Source organism: Euprymna scolopes, chromosome 9 (genome assembly GCF_053919585.1).
Source record: "Euprymna scolopes isolate OS-2025 chromosome 9, ASM5391958v1, whole genome shotgun sequence".
Classification (NCBI taxonomy): domain Eukaryota; kingdom Metazoa; phylum Mollusca; class Cephalopoda; order Sepiida; family Sepiolidae; genus Euprymna; species Euprymna scolopes.
Window position 1 is genome coordinate 135,889,018 of NC_136490.1, and position 20,111 is coordinate 135,909,128.

Genomic DNA, 20,111 nt, shown 5'->3' on the forward strand with positions numbered 1-20,111 from the left:
CCCATGTTAAGAATAATTCTTTAAATAATCTTCTGCAGTTTACTGACCATGCTGAAATAACAGTGTTATCATTGAGAAAACCATTTTTAACATAGACAGGAGGAGGGTGGCTTTGTTAACTGTTCTGTACTTTTACCTAACAATTTAATAAATAAATTAATAAATTTGGAAAACTGAAACGGTTGCTGGAAGTCATATTACGGATTAAGTTTAGTATCAGAAACTGAATCAGAGCAGACACTGTTTACTGCAGACTTTAAGTCGGATGTTCTTCTGGTTTACCAAAAATTATATATTTTACTAGCTATACCTACATAGTGGGATGCAGTGAAGTCATTTTAGTTTTTAACTAGCAGGGAAACTCGACATTGCCCAGGATTGAATGATGATCAATGAATGTTTCACACTCCCATATTTTTATTGTCATCGAAATCAATGAAATCGCCCATTTTTTAATTAAATCAATTGATTAGGGACCCATCACGGTGTATCAGGGGAAAGCTTCACATGCTTCTCTGCAGTGACTTAATCCACAATACATTGCAATCTAACTTGCACTGTAGAGAACCTACTGTTGGTTTTATGAAATTATTTTTATATATAACTTGAATTAAAGTTTAAAAGGCAAAAGTCAAGTATAATACTTCAATTGTGCTTTAAACAGAAACATTCATTTCGAACGTACCCCTGTCTTATCAGACAACCTACTGTTGATTTTATATGTCTGGCCTTGCTGCTTGTGTGGTGATAATGACTTGAATTTAAGTTTAAAATGAAAAAGTCAAATATCATAGTGCAATTGTACTTTAAACAGAAACATTCATTTTGAATGTACCTAGTGGTGTAGCAACGGAAGGGCGGGGGAGGGAGCGGTCCGCCCCGGGCGGCATGTGCCAGGGGGCAGTATTTTGAGATGGTAAATTATAAATAAAAATAAATGAAAGCTGACAAAAATCTCAAATTTCATGCTGAAAAGGTTGTAAAACATCGAGACTTTTACAGATATCAGAATCGGAAAAATGTGTCCCTATTTTATGAGCGACACACGTCAGAGGCGGTATTTTAAAAGGTTAAAAATAGAAAATAGAAAAATAAATAAAAGCTAACAAGAAATCAGAATTTTTTTACCTAAAATGTTGTAAAAAAATCTGAACTTTTGGAGGTATCGGAATCAGAAAAATGTGTCCCTATTTTACGAGCGGCCCATCTCAGGGGGCGGCATTTTCAGAAGGTAAAAATATAACATAGAAAAAATAAATAAAAATAAATAAAAGCTAACAAAATATCTTAAATTTTATACCGGAAAGTTTTTTAAAGGAATTAGAATTGGAAAAATGTGTCCCTATTTTACAAGCAGCTCATGTCAGGGGGCGGCATTTTTAGAGGGTAAAAATAGAAAATAGAAAAAATAAATAAAAATAAATAAAAGCTAGCAAAAAATTTGAAATTTTTACCAAAAAGGTTGTAAAAAATTGGGACTTTTGGAGGTATCGGAATCAGAAAAATGTGTCCCTATTTTACGAACGGCACATGTCAGGGCGGCATTATGAGAGGGTAAAAATAGAAAATAAAAATAAATAAACGTTAACACAAAATCTGAAATTTTATACTGAAAATGTTGTAAAAAATCGGAACTTTTGGAGGTATCGAAATCGGAAAAATGTGTCCATAATTTACGATTCCAAAACCTATTGCTTAAAATTTTTAATTTAATTTTTCAGTATTGGTACCATTGATAAATATTTATCGTTTTTAAATTATCACTAAAACTAAAATGATAACATCAAAATACGATGTAAATTTATTTTATTTGTACAATAAAGTTTTTAAAAAGATTGCATAAATTCTCTAGGTAACCTTTTAAAGAAAGCAGTTGATTTACATGTTCCAAAGAATGTTGAAAAATTAAACAAAACATTTTTGTCAAGAAAAATACTTTCAAACATCACTGATAAGTAAATGATACAGCGGAAAATTAGCAACAGAAAATTACGTAACTTTGGAATTGTAGAAACATTAAGCAAGTACGGAATAAAAATCGACTGTAAACAGATTTTATGATCGTCATATCAGGGAATATAATTTTAAATGGGAAATAAGCGCTACACCTCAAATACTATTTAAGTGGCTTTCTATTTGACAGTTGAAATACTGCCGAATTTCTGTCAAGTTTTAAACAATCACGGAGTAATTGATTTTTTTCAAACTATTAAAATTTTATAATCACTGACGTATTTATGATTAAATCGAAATTTATTATGATGAATTAATTCTGGTAATAGGATTTTAATTATTTATTGGAGTTTGCTTTACAATACAGAGAAATTCGAAAAAGTAGTAAAAATATCAAATATACAACAAATTGGCTATAAAAGTTACTTTGCAATCTACCTGAATCATTTATTAGTGTTTTAAAGTAGTTTTAAACGCTCTTTATTTCACTTTAAATATTAACTTTTTAAGAGTCGTAAGAATTCAAAAAGGCAAAACATGTCTCCCTCCCCCCTCTTTGTCTTCGTAAGGTAGGAGCAAAGAGCTTCGTTTTCAGATTTGTTTTCACGCACATGTTTGAAAACTGAACCGCTCAAAAATAAAATACTCAACAAAATGGAAAAGTGGTCAAAAACATATATAACATTTAAAATAGAAAATAAAATGAAAGACTCTTTCTCTGTAAGTTTCTTGTTTTGATGCTCTCTCTCTTTCTCTCTCTCTCTCTCTCTCTCTCTCTATATATATATATATATATATATATATATATATATATATAGGGTTAGGTATCTCAGAAAAATGATTTATGGGGGGGGATATCTTGCCTTTTGTGGTACTATTTCGAAACAACACAAGGTGTTTATGCAGAGAAATGCCGTGCTATTTTTAAAAATAGAATTAAAATTTTTTTTCAAAATATTTGCGTGAATTTCCAAATGTCAACCTATGTCACGGTAACATATATTGAGCGAGTTTTTAACAGTATTTTATCCGGTTTTTTATTTATAACATCTTTTCCCACACTTACCGTGTTAAAGAGGGTGTGAGACGCCATCTTGAATTTTCGAATACATCGGTAAATACTGTATGTTTTTCGAGCTGAATAAATATGTTACATTGAATAAAAACACAAAAAATATATCCAGTTTAGTAGAAAAGTAACTTATCTTGCCTTCGATAACATTTATTTGTTATATATTTGTTTTTTTGACAACTTTTTCGAATTTATGTGTACAGTAATACAAACCCGGCGACTCTATATTTTTTTTTTAATCATATTTTAAGTAAGAGTAAAAACAAATTTGATGCTTCTACACTATTGGGACGAAATTTCGGAAATCATAAAACTAAATTTCACATGAAAACAATGGTATCCATGTCTTCCTTGTATTTTTAAGATGATTAAATCCAAAAATTATAAAAATCGATAAGGTAGAAAATTATTTATTAAAGAAAATAAAAAATAGAATTTGATGTAAGACACAGGTGAGTTCAAAAGGGAGGTAATTTTCCGTTTCGATTTAAACAAGATGGCCGCAATTTTCACCTGCTAACATGATTAAAATTATTTTTTTTTGATAATTCAGTCATGTTCAGGTAATTTAGACTGCATAATTTGAAAGTTACCATTATAATTTATTAGAATTGGCAAAAAAAAAAAAAAATCAGTAGAAACCATTATTTTTTAAACTCCATTTATCGACTACAAACATAGTGTAGAAGCACGGCCACCGAGATATAGAAGGCCTGTTAACTGAAAAATGCCTGCAGGTAATGTAGGTAAGATTTGTCGAACTGTTACTGTCGATACTATATGATGGCATTTTTAAAAAGAGCATTAAAACATGTTAAAAAAGAAAAGAAAGGCACCCAATTCAATTAATAATGAAACTGAATTTTATTCAATATAAAATATAAATATTATCTTTGTAAAATTACGTAATTTTAAAGCAATATACAATCTAATACTGATGCAACTGAATTATGAATTTAGGTAACAAACAATTAAAGAAACATAAAACACAAACAATTCTTGATCTTCAGAACAAGATCACAGTGTAGTAGTATCTGTTCTGATGCTACAATTCACCTTTTCTGTCCTCGGCCGGTGGAGGAGAAATCTTTCATAACTAGGACAATTTTTATTTTTGTTCCTATCCAGAGTGCCCCTTATTGGGGAGTTGGATTTTCCTCACAATATTATGTGTTGAAATATTTAAATAACTATTACTTTTAATTCAGAAATTATATTTACAGTTTTGGTTTTCTGTTTTTCTATGTTCATTTTTTCCTATGTTTTTCGACAAAATGTGTAGCATATTTTCATCAGTTACATGGTTAGGAATCCTATACTCTGCTATAGTCTTCATTTTCATATCAGTGCAGAATATATGAATACGGAAATGAAGTTCACATAACTACTAAAAGACAATCATACTATAATGTTAATATTGGTTAAAAACTAAGAAAATATAGTAAACATCTACAATATTAAATCAGAGAGTGGTGAATTTGGGAGGGGACATTATTATAATTATTTCACTCACTAGTTATCTCACAGGCCATCATCAGTGATCGCTCACTGGCAGTTACTTGTGCTATTCGCTCGAGACCATGTGACAAGTCTCCCTAGATTTCCAATGTTCTCCACCTCGTGACTACTTGTGAAGATGATTGCGCGTTATCACAACAGCCATTTGCCATCGATTTCTTGTTGGCATCGGCCATTGGTGTTTCCTGCAGTTTAGGTGACAAAATGCCTCCCCAAGATACCAGATTTGAACTGCACACTTCCAGTGGAGGTCTGGTTAGTACTCTCCCACCTCGGACTTTCCATCCTCCCTGGCCCTTCACAACTAGTTGGTGTGGCACCAGTTTATATCATCTACTGTTTTTTGGGATACTTCACAGGAAACGTGGACCCTGCGTAAACGGGTTTTGATTTAATGGCTGCTCCCTGAGGTTTTCTTTCACTTTCTTCATATATATCTCATACACTTTTTTTGTAATCGAGCATGTATTTTATTTTTTTTAATTTTTTTTTCATTTCTTTAATTAAATTTATTTTAAAAATAGAGACTAACTCACAGAATACAAAAATATCTACGGAGCCAGTAACTTTTCTCTTTTCTTTTCCAAACAACAACCAACATGCCAGAGGACGGTCAAAGACTAAACTGACTGAAATGTTGTGCAAATAACATTCAAGATGAGAACAATAGTCCAATCAATATAAGAAATATAAAAAATCAGCTCTCATCTAAAAAATTCAGAATTTGAAGATTGGATATATGTCTTCCATTTTATGTCTAGAGTGAAAGTCTGTCTTAAGAGTCTATCAGAGCAAGGAGAGAGAAATTAATTTCAACTGAGGGAAAACATAGATCCGAGTGTTGGTGGCGAAAAGAGAGGATCTTGATTTTAGAGGCTGTTGCAAGGAAAGTGAGCCCCCTCCCTTTACTGTGCTAGAAAACTACTCACCCCAGCCAGTATCCTATAGCTCTACAAAGCCATCATTCGTCCATGCATGGAGTCTTATTACCACATCTAGGCTGGTGTATCTACCACTAGTCTCTCCCACTTACAAGGGTCCCAAAAAGAGTTTCTAATCTAATATTAGGTTGGTGCAAAAATAATGTCATTTTTTGACATTCAACTTCAAAAGATCATAACTCCTTTCATAATAACCTTTATTAATCGAAATAAGAACCATTAGAATCGACACCTTTTTGCCAACGAGAAACAAGTTTATTCATCCCACTAGCATAGAAATCTAGAGTTCTGGAAGTGATGAAGTCATTGAAGGCTCATTCAGTATCATCTCGGCTTTTGAAGCATTTTTTCGCACAGGAAATTGTCGAGATGCTTGAAAAAGTGATAATCAGTGAGTGAGAAGTCCAGTGAATATGGCGGATAAGGCAGAGTCTTGTAGCCCAATTCGTTCAGCTTCTACAAGGTCTGCTGAGCAACATGCAGGTAAGCATTGTCATGAAGTTGAATTCGTTCCTTCATATTAACCAATCTTGGGCACATACGTTGGAGCTTCTGGTGCATTTCATCAATTTGTTGGCAGTACTTCTCCTCCATAATCGTTTCGTCCAGATTCAAGACGCTGTGATGGATGAGACTGGCCGCAGACCACCAAACAGTCACCATAACCTTTTTTTGGTGCAATTTCGGCTTTGGGAAGTGTTGTGGAGCTTCTCCGGTATCCAACCACTGTGCTGAACATCCCGATTGTCATAGAGAATCCGCTTCTCATCACATGTCACAATCCGCTCAAGAAATGGGTCGTTTTGTTGTGCAGAAAGAGCATAAAAACACCTCAAAATAACGTTTTTTTTTTATTATCATTCAATTCATGCGGCACCCATTTATCCAACTTTTTTGAAGTCCCTATTTGCTTTAAATGGCAAACGACTCGAGTTCAACAGCAACTTGTTTTGCTAGGGTCTGCTTCAATCACGGCTTTCAAATGTTCATTATCAATCGCAGTCAGCTGGCTACGACCGTCTTCATATTAAAGGCTCTCATTACCATTGCGAAGTTTCTTGAACCACCATTGTGTCACACATTCGTTAGTGGTTCGTGGGCCAAATGCATCATTGATATCACAAGCTGTCTTGACAGCTTTCCGGCCTAGTTTGAATTGGAACAAAAAAATCGTGCGGATTTGAATTTTGTCCATGCTGTCGAAACACCTGCAAAAAAATGAATGAAGAGATTGAGAACAGTAACAAATAACACGATTCAATACAGCGAAAAATGTGCTTCAAAATGATATATAACATCGCTATATATATATATCAATGAATTAATTCAGAAATCATATATAAAAGTAACAAATGTGAGAAGACGATATTGTTTTTGCACCAACGTAATATGCACTTCCAACTAAGCTCCAACCTCTGTCCCATCGCCGCAATGTTGCATCCCGATGCCTGTTTTACAAGTACTTTAATGGCATGTGCTCTGAATAACTCATAACACCTGTGCTCCCTCAACGTAAATACCCCTAACTAACCCAACAAGCATTAAAATTCCACCCCTTCACTGTAGAAGTCCATAGATGCCGAAAAGCTTCCTATTCAAATAATTTCTTTCTTTAAGCTACTAGACTTTGGAATCCCCTCCCTGTCTCCTGCTTCCCTGATTATACTAACATGCAGAAATTTAAAAGTAATGCAAACAGACACAGGAATTTAGATTATTGATTTAAGGATGTGTGGATCTTTATCTGTGATTGGTTTGATCCAGGGCTGCTTGTCGGTCTGGTATCAGATGTGATTGGAATGGGATTTTTTTTTTTTTTACAAGGGAATGACCACTTATCAAAGCCCAGAAGCCACTCGAGGATAAGGGTTAAAGAGTGTACAATGGTCAAAAGGACAATATCATAGTAACCGTTAGAAATGTAAGTTTGGTAAATTGGATTACTTAAGGGGAACGGCTCATCAAGAACTTGTTCACATTGGACGTAAAAACAGCCATATTGTAGTCAGCTGGAAAGCAGGTAGACGGAAGAGAGTTCCACAGGTGTGCAGTTCTAAGAAAGAAGCTTTGTTCATGGAATCTACAGGTTTGGGCAGAGATAAAGAGTGGGGGAAATTATTGATAGTGTTTTCAGCCAAACGAGTGTGATCAACAGATATTGGTGGTAAGCAAATGGCTGATGTAGGCAGCATAAGTGATTCATAATTTACAGTATTAGTTGAAAGGATAGGTCTGTTGTCAGGGCAACAAAGATAGGTCATCTTAGCATAATCAAGTTAGGTTGACACAAGATGAGCTCTTGCTGGTTGGCTTCTGGTGACTGACACTGATTATGACTGTCTCCAGTAATGGGGCTGTGGTATATCTGTTAACTGCTGCTTAAACACAGTGTACACACATAGTTGTAGACATCCAGCTTACAAGAAAGGGAGAGAGGGAGAGAGGGACTATTTGATCAAAGTGAAATGTATTTATCTAAATATATTTGTTGCATGCTGAAGCTGTGCACACACACACACACACACACACACACATATGTAGGTAGTCTGCAAGCTAAAAGAACTAAGTGATAAGGTGAGTCGGAGTCGCGAGTCGGAGTCAGAGTTTAAGATATCAAAGGAGTTGGAGTTGGCATTTTAGGAATTCAAGGAGTCGGAGTCGGACTTTCCCCATCCGACTCTGCAACCCTGCTGCGAACTAAAAGGAGATTTTTATACTTGGGGGGGGGGCAGTTTTGCTTGGGCGTAAAATACACTTAAATATGATACTTTAATTTGTCTAAATTTCTTATATATTATTACAGAGTCATGATTTAAAAAAAAAAAAGAAAAGTATTTTAGGTGCCATCAGTTAGAATTGAAACCAAAACTGTAGCATTCAAAGCTCATGATGCTACCACTGTACCAACCTGACATGCATAAAAACTGATTAAAAATTAAAAATTAAAAATAAATTAAGATGAATGTACAAAATGTTTAACAATTTTTTCAATTTTGACCCATTTTTGACCTCGTAAAAACAATTTTAACCGGCTAAAGACCCATAAAAGAACGGCTCGTAAAAACTCCAATAATTTGAGGCCCTTAGTGCTGCTCTACGACTTTTAGTTTCGGAGGAGATAGAGTTTGAAAATATGGAGACAGACAGATAGACAGACATATAGCCGTTTATATATTAGGCTTTTCTAACAAACGATTTGTTGTTGCAAGTTCTTTTTCCTTGGTTGATGAGAAACTACATTTGTTCAACCCAGCTACACCAAAGCCGAGCTGAACTGCTAGTATATATATATATATATATATATATATATATATATATATATATATATATATATATATATATATATATATACTAGTAGGCCACCCGGCGTTGCTCAGTTGTAAAATATGTATAAATATTGTATTTTAATTAATACAGAAACTGAGACATGTGTATGCAAGTATTACGTTTTTTTCTAGACCATTCGCTTCTTGTAAGTAAACAAAATACTCAAGCTGAGATTGAAGCCAAAACCTAAAGACAGTGAGTCAAGTACGATAACCATTAGGCCACTATGAAATGCTCTTTAAAAAGGTGTTTTACAACTACTTATTCTTAACCTAATTAATCTGTAATGTGAACTATTTATGCATACACATTCATAAAACAGTTAGCCCACAGATAAAAATCCAATGATTCACACACACCAAATTTTCAATTTTTACCCCATAGCAGCCCTTTTTTTTCTCGATGAAAATGGATTAAAAAGTTTTCCCCTTGTCTGAATATTTTATATACCAAATTTCAAGTCTGTAGATCAAAGATTTGTTGTGTATATAGGTTGAGAAGTGTCCTCACGCACACACATATTCTCACTTTTTTATATATATATATATATATATATATATATATATATATATATATATATATATATATATATTAGTGATGGGACGATTTCAATATTTTCCCCGATTCCAATACAATTACTGATTCCACACTAAATTCCCAATTCTGATATAATTACCTATTCTGTTTCTGATTCTTTATAAATTTCTAAATATTTAACTATAAAATGCTTATTTTGTCTCGATTATGGTACTAACGCATCTTAAATCTGTATATTTTTTCTAAAAGCTATAGATCCCCCCCCAAGCGTGTTTTTACATTTGAGAAAATGGTACTTGTACAGTTTAATCAAGGCATTAAAAAATGAAAATATCAAAAAAAGGTTATATTGTATGTGTCCGTTTTGGATCAAAGATCTCCGAAAAAAAAAATTTCACTTAATTTGATCAAGTAATTTTTTTTTTTACAGCGGAAAAACACGTTTTTATGACCGCACATTAATGGTAGCCATCTTTGAATTTTTGGAACACGCTATGGGGAGATAACTCAGTTTAAAGCGCCAACACTCCCTCCACATCTTTAATACTAGCTTTTCTACCTAAAATTGAACCTTTTGCTCAGTATCATAACAAATTGTTTTTTCACTATAAAAAAAAAAGTACTATGAAATTAAGTGAAATTTTTTTTTGGAGAACTTCATTCCATAATGGATACGTACAATATAACTTTTTTCGATATTTTCATTTTTTTAATGTCTTGATTAAACTTTACAAGTACCATTTTCTCAAATGTAAAAACATGCTTGATCTATAGCTTTTAGTCATTTATTATTTTATTATTACTACCAACAATGGAAGATTTTGTTTTAAGAAAAAACAAATTAAAAAAATAATTAAAGAAATTGGTTTTGGTATTAAAAATTGGCACAAATGTTTTTATTCTGATACCGATTCCAATAACCCCAAAGTTCTGATTCTTCCCATTCGTAATTCCAGTTCCGATTAATTGTCTCAACACTAACATATATATATACTAGCAAAAGTACCCGTCGTTAACTGGGCTCAAAAACCGCCTACAGAAAATGGACTCTGATTTATTAAAGTATGATTTTTTAGGTTATGAAAAGGAAGGGTTGTAAAGAGATAGGTTCGAATTTGGAGGTATCAAAACCAAAGCAAAATATGATGAAAGCAAAAATAAAATAGATAAACCCCGTAATTTATTATACCATACCTGTTCACACTGAAACACTTATCACAATATTCTGTGGATCTATATTAAAAAACCTTGTTAAACTTTGTGACATATTTCCATTCTATGGAGGTCAGATGCGAACAAACACCCCATAATTTTATTATACCATATTTCTTGAACCACTCAACAAACAGTAATTATCACTTCCTGTACTAATAACTGTGAAAACATAAAACAGTGTCTGTAGGTATAAAAATAATTATATTATATATATATATATATATATATATATATATATATATATATATATATATATATATTATCATTTGGGGTAAACAGTTACATATGGTCGCTATAAATAGCCATCTGTTTCAGTCAAAGAGACTCCATCAGGCGACCTGGAACCTCTCGACGCTAAAAAGAAAAATGAAAAATGGAGCTCTTAAAAAAAAGTATAAAAAGTTCATGCGATTTTTTATAAACTCCTTATGAACTTTTTTTTTTTTGAAGAGCTCCATTTTTCTTTTTTAATTTCTCTCTAATCTATCTCATTTTTCATTTTGGCGTCGAGAGGTTCCAGGTCGCCTGGTGAAGTCTCTGACTGAAACAGATGGTTATTTGTAGCGACCATATGTAACTGTTTACCCCAAATAATAAAAAATATTTTGCTCTTTTTATTGAGCACTATTTGACAACCTCGTTGTCTTCATTTGCTCTGACTTTTGAACACCTCAAACCTGAATATATATATATATATATATATATATATATATGTATATATATATATACTTTAAATAATTTTTAAGTATTAATATTTCTATTTTATTTATTTAAAGTATAATGATTAATAATTTTGATTTATATTTATTTATTTATTAAATAATTGTTTTAATATCTATAATTTTTAAATATACTAATTAATATTCTATTTATTTATTTATTTTACAAAGCATATTTTTTAAATTTATTTTATAAAGCATAGTTCTGTTTTATTTTTATTTATAAAATAATTCTTTTATACTCTTCACAATTTTTAAAGGAACAAAATAATTATTCATCTAAGAAAATTTTTCAGAAAAATTATAATTAACTATCACTCTTTCCTAGTGATGCCCCCTGGCGACAAGATAGAGAGTTATCTGTTCTTGTACAAATGGTGAAAATTTGACGTCACGAGACGTTGACGTCACCAGCAGACACTTTTTTTTACGTTGTCGACTTGTCTGTGGAGCAAATCTTCAGGATGTCATATGCGTATTTATTTAAGTATATTATTATAGGCGATACAGGTAAGTTGTTTATTTATATATATATAATATTTAAGAACATCTGCTTCTCACCTGCGTATTCTCTTTCAATCTAAACTAGCAAAAAAAAAAAAAAAAAGTCTTTATTTTCCGACTTTAATCAAGGCTTTGGTTGTGTGTGTGTGTGTGTGTCTTTACAGGTTTACTGCTGTTTTCACTCCCACTCTCTCTGTTTTATCACTTGTAGTAGTAGTAGGATGAGGGGAGTAGTTCGACAAAATGGCGATTGTGTTTTTAGACAATATCGAAAATAAGTCGATATTTTGCTATGTGATTTGAATTTAATGTTCTCTTTTAGCCACTACTTTCTGACTCCAATTCGACACGTATCTGTTAAAAGTATCATGAAATAAAACTACTCGCGTATTAAACTTATTTTATTTTTTTAAAAATACATGATCATAAAGTCAGGGATCGATTACTAATGTTCGAATCATTGTAAACTGATTCCTCATCTCTGTTGATTAGTCACGATGTGTGTTTGTTGGTTTTTTATTTTTAATATCTAAAAATATAGATAAACAAAAATGCTTTTTAAATGGATATTTATAACTATTACAAAATCTTTTCGAATAAGTAGACATATGAATTAGAGGGGCGTCCACCTTTTTTTACCTTTTCTTTTCCTTTCATTTAAAGATTTTCTCTTAAAAAAAATCCATATAGTATATGAAGTAAAAGGTTTTTACAATACCAATTAAATGACAAATATTTACTTTCTTTAAGGTATAATTATTTTAGGTATAACAATTCTTGGTGCATAATCATGTAAACACAATTCTTTTATGGAACGCTAACAGGTGCCCTAACAAACAGGTTAATAATAATTGAAATATTTTAATTATCTGCTGTCATACTTTTTATAGTTAAATGATTTTTTTTCTAACAAATTAAAATATCCTTTGGTTTGAATATTAGTCTTATCTGTCAGACATATGTACCAAATTAGCCGAAGTAAAACGTAAAAAAAAAATACCAATTAAATGGCATTTTCTATTTTAAGATCTGATTAATTTAGGTGTGACATTTTTCTCAGAAGGTTCGTTTGAAAATATTTTGACAATTACCTGCTTCCATACTTTTTCTTTTTTTTTCTTTTTTTTTTTTAACTTTTCTAATAAAATAATTTATAAAAAAAAAAATATGTATTCACAAATCCAAATTAACCGTTTACTTTTTTAAAAAAAAGTAAATAAATTTTACTTAAGCTTTTTTTATATATGTATATAAATTAAACCGACGCTTAGTTTTAGACTTTACTCCTGCAAGTCTTTATGTTTAAGGAAAATAAAAATTCCATCTGTTAACAGCTTATTTTTCAAGCAAACATATTTTTTTTTTCTTTTTAGTCTTCATTTTATTTTAATTTCCGGGTTTGGATTACTGTACACATAGATTCGAAAAAGTTGTCAAAAAACAAATATATAACATGTTATAAAAGGCAAGATGAGTTCCTTTTCTACCAAACTGGATATATTTTTCGTGTTTTTATTCAATGTAACATGTTTATTCAGCTCGAAAAACATACAGGGTTTACCGATGTATTTGAAAATTAAAGATGGCGCCTCACTCCCTCTTTAACACGGTAAGTTTGGGAAAAGGTGTTATAAATAAAAAAAATAAACAAAATACTGTTAAAAAGCTGCCGAATATGTCAACCTATGTCACAGTAACATATTGAGTGAGTTTTTAACAGTATTTTATCCAGCTTTTTTATTTATAACACCTTTTCCCAAACTTAGCGTGTTAAAGAGGGAGTGAGGCGAGGCGCCATCTTGAATTTTCCAATATATCGGTAAACACTATATGGTTTTCGAGCTGAATAAACATGTTACATTAAATAAAAGCACGAAAAATATATCCAGTTTGCTAGAAAAGTAACTTATCTTGCCTTTGATTTGTTGTATATTTGTTTTTTGACAACTTTTTCGAATCTGTGTACAGTAATACAAACCCCGGTAAGTGCATAAATAGCATATTTATTAAATACCCTTTTAATTTTCGACCATAATTGGTCGTTGGTCCTCAAATTTATTTTCTTATCCTGAAATAGAATCCAAACTTTAAAATGCGGAGAATCTCATTTTAATTTTGTCTTAATTGCTGACGTCCACCAACCCTACTCCCCCCCTTTTTTTTTTTTTTTTTTTTTTTAAGAAAAAAAAATTGTTTTTAAAAAATAATATATGAATTCTAATTGCACAATGTTAAGGAATTTACACGGAATTTAAAACCTACTCATCTATAATTGAAGAATAATTGACATTTGAAAAAAAAATCAAGACTTGTAAACATTTGATCTAAAAAGTACGTGTGTTTTTTATATACGTTAACTTTCATTAAAAAAGTACAATTTCAGTACTTACTGCTACTGCTGCTGCTGCTGCAATGCTATATAAGATTTTCTGGTTAAATTCAATTTTTTCTGTTTCTTGCTTATGCATCTGTTACCGTGATATTTTTGTTAATTGCATTTTCATTTTTTTTTTTTGTCCCCCTCCCCCATTGTTATGTGAAAGTACAGAATAGTTACAAAACGCCCTAATGTTAAGAATAGGACTCTAAATAACGGTAACATAGGTGAACAATTACCTTTGTTAGGTGACCGTACAGGATAGGTAAAAGCTCTCACTTCCAGTTAAGAATGGATTTCTAAATAACGCTATTATGTCAGCACGGTCCGTAAAGTGCAACACTACTACACTTTCAATACAGGAATCGATTTTACCCAACGGTCAGGCGAATATCAAATTTCTTTTAAGGTTTTTTTTTTTTTTTTTTTTTTTTTTTTATGAATTTTACAAAATGCTGTCAACCCAACCATCTGTTGAACTTGTCTTTACATAGTTTTTTTTTTTTTTTTTTTTGTCATCGTGATGGAAACCTGTCTTTTACACCTTGTATCTGTTCTTGCAAATAAACATTAAAAAGATGTCAATCTAAAATAGAAACAAGTGTCCTAACTAAAAAGGAAAGTAAGAATTTTCGCAAATATTTATTTTTTCTATTCCTTCATTGGGATTTCCTGGGGAAATAGATCGCTTGATCATAAAGTAATGGAATCAGTGTTGACTGTTGAGTCAGAGGGATTGCTGGCGGTTGCGCAACTAGTGCTTCTTCACAATTACACGCACGCACCCTTACAGTTTATATCCATTGTCTCAATACATAACGGAGGCGATAAATTGTTATTACTAATTTGGTGCTTATGAACTTATTGTACCACGCTAGATATTTTATTTTAATTAAGACAGTAAAAAATTAAAACATTGGAAAAAAAAAAAAAAAAAAAAAAAAAAAAACATTGTACGTACTCGTTATGGAATAGTTTTCATACAAAAAAGCCTTTTTTTTTTTTTTTTTTTTTTTTTTAGGTCGATTGTGTCGCATCCATCTTGCCTTTTATATACGAAAAGGAGATGTGACCCCCCCCCCATATTTAGCTAGGTATTTTTCTGCCCATGTTTCAAAATCTCGTCAAATTTCGACAAACTTCAACCGGTGATTGGAGTTATCTCCCCTGGCGCCCCCCTCCTCATCCGCGGAATACTCAAGATGGACGCGACACGGCAGGAGGGAAACCTCTGTAAAAAAAAAAAAAAAAAAAAAAAAAAAAAATTTTTCTTTTTGTATGAAAACTTAGTACTGGTCGCGATAAGAGTTCTCTGCCGAACACCCTCAAAAAACAATTTCTCCCCACGCATGTGCAAAGGACATGTTTTAGTTGTCATAGTAACTAAACGATCATGAATTTTTATCGACTTTGTTTTACTGTTTATGAATATTGAAATAAAAGACATTACTACACATTTATTAATAATATCTCACTTTTAATCACTTTTATCGATTTTTTTTTTAACTGTTTTAGTGTTTTACTGTTTTAGTGTTTTACTGTTTGTGTCACTTTTATCGACTTTTTCTTTTCTTTTTTAAATGTGTTTTTAGTTTTGTGTGTTGAATGAAACTTTGGTAAATATCCAGATACGCTACTACAAAACGCCGACCACTCTAATTTGTTTTTCTATAGGTAATTGAGGTCGCTGACAACGAATCTGATAGTAAAACTTGGGGCAAATTTACCGTTTGCATAGTATTAACCCCTGAACCCACGAACTACTGTCCACCATTTTGCAGCTTCCGTTTATGCTACGCGCATGCACGCTGTAGCATAAACGACGGCTTCACCAAGCAAACTACGTTGGGGGGGGGGGGGTTCCAGGACATAGAATTTTCTAATTTTCAAAAATACATTATAGCACTTTTTGGGTGGAAAATTTAAAATTAGCTGAAAAAGAAATAAAACAAGAAAAGGAAAGCACTCCAAGTTTGAGTAGGAGGGGGGGGTGATTTATCTGTGTGTGTTTTTTTTTTTACCTGGAACATAGAATTTTTAAATTTTTAAAAAGTAACGCACCGACATTTACCAATTAGAACACCATTTACCATTTTCTGAAGATTTTACTGTGTACATTGGGGGCACGAGCGGGGGGGGGGCGGATGTGATGTTGGGGCGCCCCAACATCACATCCGCCCCCCCCCCGCTCGTGCCCCCAATGTACACAGTAAAATCTTCAGAAAATGGTAAATGGTGTTCTAATTGGTAAATGTCGGTGCGTTGAAAAACGTTTAACTAAACTGCAAAAGCACCTATTAAGCCACATAAGTTCTATAATTGAATTCCCCTCCCGCAAAAAAGAATGAAAAACAAAGATGTTTGGTGCTTATGATTTTGTAAACCACATTAAAAACTACGCGAGACAAAAAAAAAAAAAAAGTCCAATTTGTTGTACTTTTCTTTAACTGTAAGTCATTAAAAAAATGTCAGTCCGTAAGTTTTTGATTAGTACGGTGGTGTACGCCATATGAGAAGGCAGTTTGCTAGGTGAAGCAAGCCGTCGTTCATGCTGCAGCGCACGCGCGTAGCGTAAACGGAAGCTGCAAAATGGTGGAAAGTTATTCGTGGGTTCGGGGGTTAATACCATGCAAACGGTAAATTTGCCCCAAGTTTGACTATCAAATTCGTTGTCAGCGACCTCAATTACCTATAAAAAAGCAAATTAGAGTGGTCGGTGTTCTGTAGTAGCGTATCTGGATATTTACCGAAACTTTTTTTCATTACAACAATAGTTATCGACCCCGGTTAACTAATTCCGTAAAATAAGATTCTACTTTTTTAGGCGAATTTGCACCCTCCCCATGTTAAGAATGGCTTTTTAAATAATTTCTTAAATGACGACGTTTTTACTGTTTATGAATATTAAAAGAAAAATAATTACTAAACATTTATTAATAAAAAAAATGGGTGCTAGTGCACTTTGCACTTATGATCCGCGCTATATTTTAAATATAATTTAAAAATAATTTCTAAGCTTAATTAAAGTTTAATTTTTTTTTTATTCAATTGTAAGGTTAAAGTAGAGAATAGGTACAAAACTCCCTCCCCATGTTAAGAATGGCTTTTTAAATAACATTATTTCAGCACGGATCATTAAGTGCACTGCACTAGTACCACAAAATGGTGATAGAATAATAAATTTACATACGTTTGTTTATTTAATCAATGTTATTTTCGCACCATTCAAAATTTATAAAATTAAAATAAACTAAAAAGAAAAGTAACTAAACAATTTTTTGATAATCTTTTTTAACTACAATATTTATTTACAAACAAAATTGGAAAAAAAAAATTTATGGGTCGGAATATTTGTTTCATCATTGTTGTAATGAAAAAAAAGTTTCATCCAACACACAAAACTAAAAACACATAGTAATGATAAATGATTTATTTTATTCATTAAATGAAAAAAGTTAAAAATTAAAAAAAAATAGTTTAGTTGTTTATATGCGCATGTAAAAATCGTTGTACAAGTGGGAAATTATTTTAATATTCATTTTAAGAAAATGCTATTAAAAAAAAGTCGATAAAAATGAAACATAAACAGTAAAACGTAGTCATTTAAAAAGAAAATGCCATTAAAAAAAAAAGTCGATAAAAGTGAATGAATGGTGTGAAAATAACATTGATTAAACGTAAGTAAATTTATTATTCTATCACCATTTTGTGGTACTAGTGCACTTATTGATCCGTGCTGAAACAACGTTATTTAAAAAGCCATTCTTAACATGGGGAGGGTGCAAATTCGCCTAAAAAAGTAGAATCTCATTTTACGGAATTAGCTAACCGGGGTCGATAACTATTGTAATGAAAAAAAAAGTTTCATTCAACACACAAAACTAAAAACACATTTAAAAAAGAAAATTTTATTTAAAAAAGAAAAAGTCGATAAAAGTGATTAAAAGTGAGATATTATTAATAAATGTGTAGTAATATCTTTTATTTCAATATTCATAAACAGTAAAACAAAGTCGATAAAAATTCATGATCGTTTATTTACTATGGCAACTAAAACATGTCCTTTGCGCATGCGTGGGGAGAAATCATTGTTTTTTTTAGGGTGTTCGGCAGGGAACTCTTATCGCGACCAGTCAGATCGAGCGTACGCGTACCGGAAAACGAAATGAGACTAAATTGACAACTCTGAAATTCTAAAAGAAACAATTTAAACAAATTTTATTTTCTACTTAGGTAGAATAAATGCAAGAACAACAACAACAACAACAACAAAAGAAAACATGGAAAATAATTATAATTAATTAATTTTAATTAATTTTTTTTAATGTTTTTTAAATTTAAAAAAATAAAACATAACAAATTAATCTGAAAAGCGCAAAGTTCAAGCCAAAAAAAATTTAAAAAAAAAAAGGCCAATTGTCAATTTGATCTCATTTCGTTTTCCGGTACGCTCGATCTGACTTTTTGATCACCCGTCTGGTCGGCCATATCAGAGAATCATCGTTAGTTATTTAGACGAGACATAAATCATGATTTTTCTCTAGTCCACATGAGTGCAGTAAATAAACTTTTAACTCAAAATGACCCCTAATGTACTAATGTATAACGTAAGACACAGAAAAGAAACATAATGCGTACACAGCTTTATTTTCTCATAGAACCACCGACCGCTTTCAATGGATTTTACCACTTATGCACTTATTTTACCGTTCTAAAATAATAACGATAGTAAAATAACGTTATTTGCAAATAAATTTTATAGTGCTAATGCTCTTCCATAGAAATTACAATAAACACACGAACTGATGACGTCATATTTTTTTTTTGTTTAGAATGATGACGTAGTACACAAGTTTGGAGGTACCTAAGTCCTTTTTTTTATCGGAAAATTCGTTGAGTAAAACTGCTATTGTATTTTAGTACAAAGTATTTCGATGCTCCATATGTTGGACGCCATTGCGATGTAATGTAGTTATGTCGAATAATATATATATATATATTATTCGTAGGTTGTAATTAGGAATAATATATATATATATATATTATTCGACATAACTATAGAGTAATATTGTTTTTGCTTAAAAAGACTTTTTTTTAATCGATCTGTCGCCTCTCTTTGAACAAGCACCCGAAATCCATTCTGTTGACTTTAATTTCGTATTGTTAGGAAGTTCCTTTTGATGCCATCAATAAACTCAAAAACTGATTTACTAGTGTATTTTTCACAATACTACACTATACCGTGGCTTTGACTCAAAATATTCATTTGAATGAAAGTCTGGAATAAAAAAATTTAAAATAAACATTGCATTTTTTTTTTTTTATGCAGACATTTTTTTTTTTTGTGTGTGTGTGTTGGTCAAGTTTTCTTCTTGGTGCATGCATTTGCATCACTGCAATGCATGCATCAGTGTTCCTTAATTTTTATAAATAATAACTAGACTACTTCCGCTTTTTTAGGTGTATCAGAATTTTTGTAGGAATTTTTGACACCCCTAACACGAAACTACGAATAAAATATATAAAAAAAAAACTCGTAATTTCTCTTTTAAAAGTGGGTTGTTTATTTCCTTTATGGATTGTACTTCCAAAATAAAACTATTAAAGTTGTTTTAAAAGTAATAGAAATATTTTTATTTTTTAAAAAACAGTAATGAAATTAATTGAATTTTACGAGCTCAGTATTTTTCAATTTTTAAACTTTAAAAATGTATCAAAATTTTTCTATTGATTCTATTTTTACGATATTTTCAGGGTCAATGTGAAATGTTATGTTCTTTCCAATAAACCGAATATATTATTTTAGACAAACGTATTTTTTATTCACGCGCCCCCCCCCCCATTTTCAAGTGTCTATTGAAAAGTTTTATATATTACAAATTGAAGATAAAAGAGCAATAAATAATATATTCAAATTTAGGTATTATTATACAAACACCGTGACAGGG

At 31.5% G+C, this 20,111-nt stretch overlaps 1 protein-coding gene across 2 annotated transcripts in view; it reads left to right on the forward strand.

Annotated features, from left to right (window-relative positions):
* LOC145284856 (ras-related protein Rab-2) overlaps positions 1-20,111 on the forward strand; it is a 175,913-nt gene that overhangs the window by 42,306 nt on the left and 113,496 nt on the right. The window contains exon 1 of one of the 2 annotated variants that reach the window (XM_080133853.1): positions 11,626-11,792. The exons of the other annotated variant lie outside the window; for it this stretch is intronic. Coding sequence (XP_079989979.1) covers positions 11,747-11,792 — 46 coding nt within the window. The 5' untranslated portion in view covers positions 11,626-11,746. Of the gene's footprint in view, positions 1-11,625; positions 11,793-20,111 lie in introns of those variants that run through there. 2 annotated transcript variants of the gene reach the window in all.